The sequence below is a fragment of the Mastomys coucha genome, chromosome X (genome assembly GCF_008632895.1).
Source record: "Mastomys coucha isolate ucsf_1 chromosome X, UCSF_Mcou_1, whole genome shotgun sequence".
Taxonomy (NCBI): domain Eukaryota; kingdom Metazoa; phylum Chordata; class Mammalia; order Rodentia; family Muridae; genus Mastomys; species Mastomys coucha.
In genome coordinates, this window is record NC_045030.1 from 54556060 (window position 1) to 54561355 (window position 5296).

General features: G+C 39.2%; 1 protein-coding gene across 1 annotated transcript in view; it reads right to left on the minus strand.

Annotated features, from left to right (window-relative positions):
- Positions 1-2106: 2106 nt before the first annotated feature.
- Frmd7 (FERM domain containing 7) overlaps positions 2107-5296 on the minus strand; it is a 50323-nt gene continuing 47133 nt past the window's right edge. Inside the window, exons 10-12 of the mRNA XM_031373739.1 lie at positions 4305-4373; positions 4113-4188; positions 2107-3168 (exon numbers count right to left, since the gene is read on the minus strand). Coding sequence (XP_031229599.1) covers positions 2107-3168; positions 4113-4188; positions 4305-4373 — 1207 coding nt within the window. The remainder of the gene's footprint in view (positions 3169-4112; positions 4189-4304; positions 4374-5296) is intronic.

Consider the following 5296-nt stretch of genomic DNA (forward strand, 5'->3'; position numbering starts at 1 on the left):
AATTTTGATGGGGATTGCATTGAATCTGTAGATTGCCTTTGGTAAGACGGCCATTATTACTATATTAAGGTGGGTCTGTTATATTATTCTAATTAATTTAAAAGTTTTTTTTTATTATTGGAACATAACCAAGGCTTCCATTGAAACTAAATGTTACTAAGAATTGGTTCTATTTATAGCTGAAGACACATATCCTGATTCTCTTCCTCCTACCTCAAAACTATTGATATTACTTTTAAAAATGTCTTCAGACAGCTAATTTCATGATTCCGCTAATTAGTATTTTAATAAAAGATCACATACTGATTTGAACTTTATAGTTCTTAAGGAAAATATACATTCAGCAAAAGTTTTCAAATGAAAATGAAGTGAGAAATAGCAGATAACTCACAAGATTTTGAGTTTCTCCTGGGGAAATGATTACAGGTAACTTTTTTTTTTTTTAAGAAAGAACCTACAGAAATTATTTGTGTGTAGTCAAACTTCAGTGTATTCTTAGTTTTAAATAACTACTCTACACTTGTGTCTTAGTGAATTTGTGTCCAGGAACAGAAAAAAGGAATGGAGTAAGGTATATTAAAAGTTTTTTTTTTTTTTTTACTGATGTAGAGACAAAAGAATTGTATAATCTACCTTTTCTTATCAAATCACACATAAAACTGCTTGTTTATGTAATCAATTCACTTCTTTGACATCTACACATAACATGGTCTTCAAAATACATTGACAATATGATCAACAATGTTCTTCCGTAGCCTTTCAGGAGGACTGATAGATAAATATGTAATGGGTCAAGAATGGGATTTTGAGGGCTAAGAGATTACTCAGTGCTTAAGACCACTGGCCTCGTGAGCAGAAGACCTAGGTAAGGCTCCCAGTGTCAATGTGGCAGTTCACAAGTGTCTGTTAACTCCCATGCCAGGGCGTCTTACCCCATCTTCTGGCTTCCATGGGCAGCAGGCATACACATAGTTTCAATACATGCATTCAGTTAAAGATTCATGCACTTAACATCACTGGAACTCCTAGCATACAGGAGGCTGAGGGGAGAGGATCACAAGTTGGAGCCCAGCCTTGGCTCTTGATAAAAATCATAAACAAGCACACAAGAGAATTTTGGTTCTCTGTCTAATGTCAGTGCTGCCACTTTTCACACCAGCCACACCTATTTCCACTTCTCCACCCTTGGCCATACTTTTTTTTTTATCCCTTGACTCTGTCCTTTTCCCATTCTCTGTCTTGTTAAATATAGGCCAGAACCAATTATGTCTGAATTTTGTTAAAGTAAAAAGAAGGCCATATTTATAACTTCTGTTTGAGTGGATTTTCCACTACTCTTTATTAAAATAACACCTCATATCCTTGCCTACATGCATGCAACAAAGTTATGGCAAAAAATAAATTCTGGCAGGAGAAATTAATAAACAAGCTTGCCTGTTAACATTGGTCACACCTTATATAATAAGTAATTAAGAGAAATTAGAAGTCAAAACACCATACTATCCTCACAGGCACACATTTCACTTGAGAAATGTGCCTAATCCATGAATGTCCTGCATTGAGAAATCTGTTAAATCCTCCATTGATTCGAAACATGTGCCCAAAGGATCTATGCCACTCACCTATGTATACGTTATCAAAATTGACATTCTTAGAATATAACAAGACTGTTCACTGGGTCCCAAACAAGTCATGAAGAGAGAAACCATTGTTTAGTGTTACCTAATCACACAAATAACCAACATAGTCATAGACTACTAAGGTGACCACAAGGTGGTTTTAGAAGCCAGTCCCATGCACCAACCCACATCATCATTCTTCACAATTGAAGAATGGATCTTCACTAATAATGTGTGGTCAAGGAAATGTCTAATGGGATGACATCCACTGCTGTTGCAGTACCACAGTGCTGGGGAGAAGGCGGCATGTTCCTGAGTCTTTTTGGAGGAAATAAAAGAAAAAAGCTCATGGAAAGAGGCTGCATCTTTCACATCATTTTGCCATCAATTAAGATGACTAAGGAAAAGATGGATCAAAAAGGCTTCTTATGTCTTACCTAAGGTGGTAACATAGAACTGGGCCAGGAACATTCACAGAGTCACTCTTTTAAGCTAGGAAATAATTGCATGGCTTTAGCAAAGTCCTATCTTCAGCACCTGGTGTGGCAAAAGAAATAGTTTCATCCTCTTCTTCTAGCTGCAGACTACCAGAAGACAAGCGGATTCGGGCCCTGGGTGACTTTGTTCCTTTGCCATACAAAGAGTAGTAGTCTGGTTTAAGAATCTCTGATTCTGAATCACTGGACTCACTAGCTACGTACCTTTCTGCTGAGCTCTGATCCATTAGAACTGTTGGGAAGTCCTGCTCTGCAAACGTACATGTAAACAGATCGGTTTTACGAGTCAGAGCAGGACATGGTCCTAAAGGTCTAAATTCTGACCCAAAAGGAAAACGGATAGTTTTCATGTCTGATTGGCTTTGAGATCGTTTAGGAGTTTGCTCTTGAAGGTTATATGCAAATGCATCATCTAAATGTGGATCTTCCTCCTCTGGCTCTACACTGATATTGCTTCTACCACTAGTTCTAGCCATAGCTTCTTGGAGTTCTTGAAGGTCTTGCTGTAAGCTTTTTATCCTCATATTTCTCGGGCTCCTTTTGGCTGGCTTTATTGCACTGTGATCTACATAGCTGTCTGGTCTCATACTTTCCTCTGCCAAGATCAGAGACTGCCTGGGTACCTGGGGTGGCTTGTCCACATAAAAAAAGACTTGGGGAGGCATAATATCAACCTTCTGACTAGTACAAGGAATATAGGGCACATCGGTGTATGTTAGCTGCCTTGCTGGACTCACTTTGCTTGTGTGACTGTCCACAAACTTGGAGTTTGTTTGGAAGGAGCTTAGAGGACTCCGTTCCTCAAAAAAATCTATGGGCTCAGGGTCAGTGCTAAAGACAGGATCTGCGTAAATAAAGGTGAAAGAGGAACTGCTCTGGGATGGATGGAGCGATATGGCCCCTGCCTCTGGTTTGGAATGCTCCAGTTCATCGGCAAATGTCACTTCAACAGCAGAGTTCCTCCTCCTACAGTCTAGCATAGGCTCAGATGCGTGCACCCCATTCACATTTCGGTAGTAGCTGCTGCCATACGTCAGTCTCAGATCTTCCACCTTGAAAAAGAAGACACATTGATGTCAGGTGAAAAATGCTATTCAGCTGGACTTGGGAAGGGTCTGAAAGTTAATCTCCTATTATGAAGGGCTGATTCTAGAAAGTGTTTTAAATCCACGATCTATTTCACAGCTGATAAATAGGTGTATTGAAAGGGTAATGTGATTTATACCGTATCTCAAATTGTATGTTCGAAAGTACATGCAGCATTCTTCATTCTCAGTGACATCCCATTTCTACACTCCATATTTTTTGTGTCCTTCAGGTACCACTGTATTTCAAGCAGTTCAGTTTGGTAGCTGTTTCAATGAAGTGGGAATCCTGCCCTTGTCTCCCTCTGACTGGCTGTGTGGACCTAATGTTTCTACTCCAGAGGTTCATAATCTAGAGGGTCCCTTTCGTTGCTTTACCTCTGATGCCTTTTGGAGAAAAATCATCTGATTTGAGTGAAGGCATGAGAGTTTAGGATACCTACACTTAACTTTTGTAGAGAGTGCCAAAGAAAAGTGATCAGCAAGTTTCCTGATCAAAGTGTCAAATGTGACCATCATCTTACAGTGCTAGGGGAATGAGAGGATCCAGAAATCATGTTACTCAAGTAAGCAACTATATCACACAGCTTTTTTGAAGCCTTAGTGTTTCTACAAATGAAGCCAAAGAAATGTATTTGGTGTCTGATTTGTTTTGCACGATGTTGATAGTACAGATTGCAATTTGGAGGTACACCAGGGGGTTCTCTGATGCACAGTACACATTAGTTGTAGTTAGTAAATGATCTATTAGCAGGAATGACTGTGCCAAAAGGCCTCTCCAAAAGCCTAACCTCACATGGAGTGACCTTGACACACACTGGGAGGTTCTGGCAAAATCAAGTCTTGGAAGCAGTTGAAGACTGGATGACTTATACTTTATCTAAAGAAGTCGGGCTTTTCAGAAACCTTACTTGTTTTGACACATCAGAGAGAATGTCTGGTGATGATCTGCACTGCCGTTCATGATATTGAGATGGGTACTGTTTCCTGAAATCACCAAAACAGAAGTCATTGAAATGCTCATTATGCAGTTTATAGAATGCATAGAAATCTCTAAATTCAACTTACAATTTGCATGAGAAGAGAGGAAGAAAAGTATGTACCTTTCAAATGGCAGGCTCTTTAATCTTCCCTTTTTCCCATATTCCAAAAGTTGCCTTTGGGTTCTTCCACTATCATAAAGAAAAGACAAAAATCATTAATTCCATCATAAGCCTATATGCTCCTAAAACCTCAAAGCCACACCTTGGTTGGAAACTTCAAGCGTCTGGATGAGTGTCATGCACCGGAACACCCTACCATATTGATGCTATCTAAACCCACTTATGTGGACACCAAGAATAGAACAACTTCAACTATTCAAATCCTAGGCTTTAAAAAAAAATACCTATAAAATACCACTGACTCTTATTTATATGCTAGTTCTAATAAGGCTATTTGTTTGGTTTCCCAACCCAAGGTAGACCTCAAAGTAGTTAACAAACCAGTAGAGAAAGATTGGTGCAGTTAGGATTATACCAGTAAAGGAATTGAGCTCACTGTTGGGAGAAACACAAAAGGCAGAAAAGAAGTCACAACAATAATAATAAAGCCTCCAAAGTCTGAGCCATTTAACCAAAGTATGAGGCCTGACATGCCTCCCCTCCTCTAATGCCACTGCCCCACTGCACCTGCCTGCAAAAGATAATAGGGGTGTTTATGAGAACTCAGGTCATTAGGAAAGAACAAACTATGTTCAACATCATATGTTTAAGAAGACAGGGATTTGTAGCGTACACTTTGGAAACATTCCACCAAAAATATGTGTGTGATTTTTTAAAAAATATCTATTCTAACAAGGGCAGGTTTCCACAGTCTGAAAAGTCCCTTAAGTGGAACCGTTTGATTAGAATTCTTTTTGTAGTCACTAGGGTTTTGTAAGCTTCTTTCAATGGATTTCGAGGTTAGTTCAAATAGGAACAAGGTCTTAATTCCACCTCACTTCAATTCTCGAACATGTGAGCTGTACTGAGAAGCCTCTAGTGCAGGGTTGCTCCATCTTTTTAATCCCTTGGTCCCCTCCAGTGTTTTCTTACTCGACTTTTCTCCTAAATGG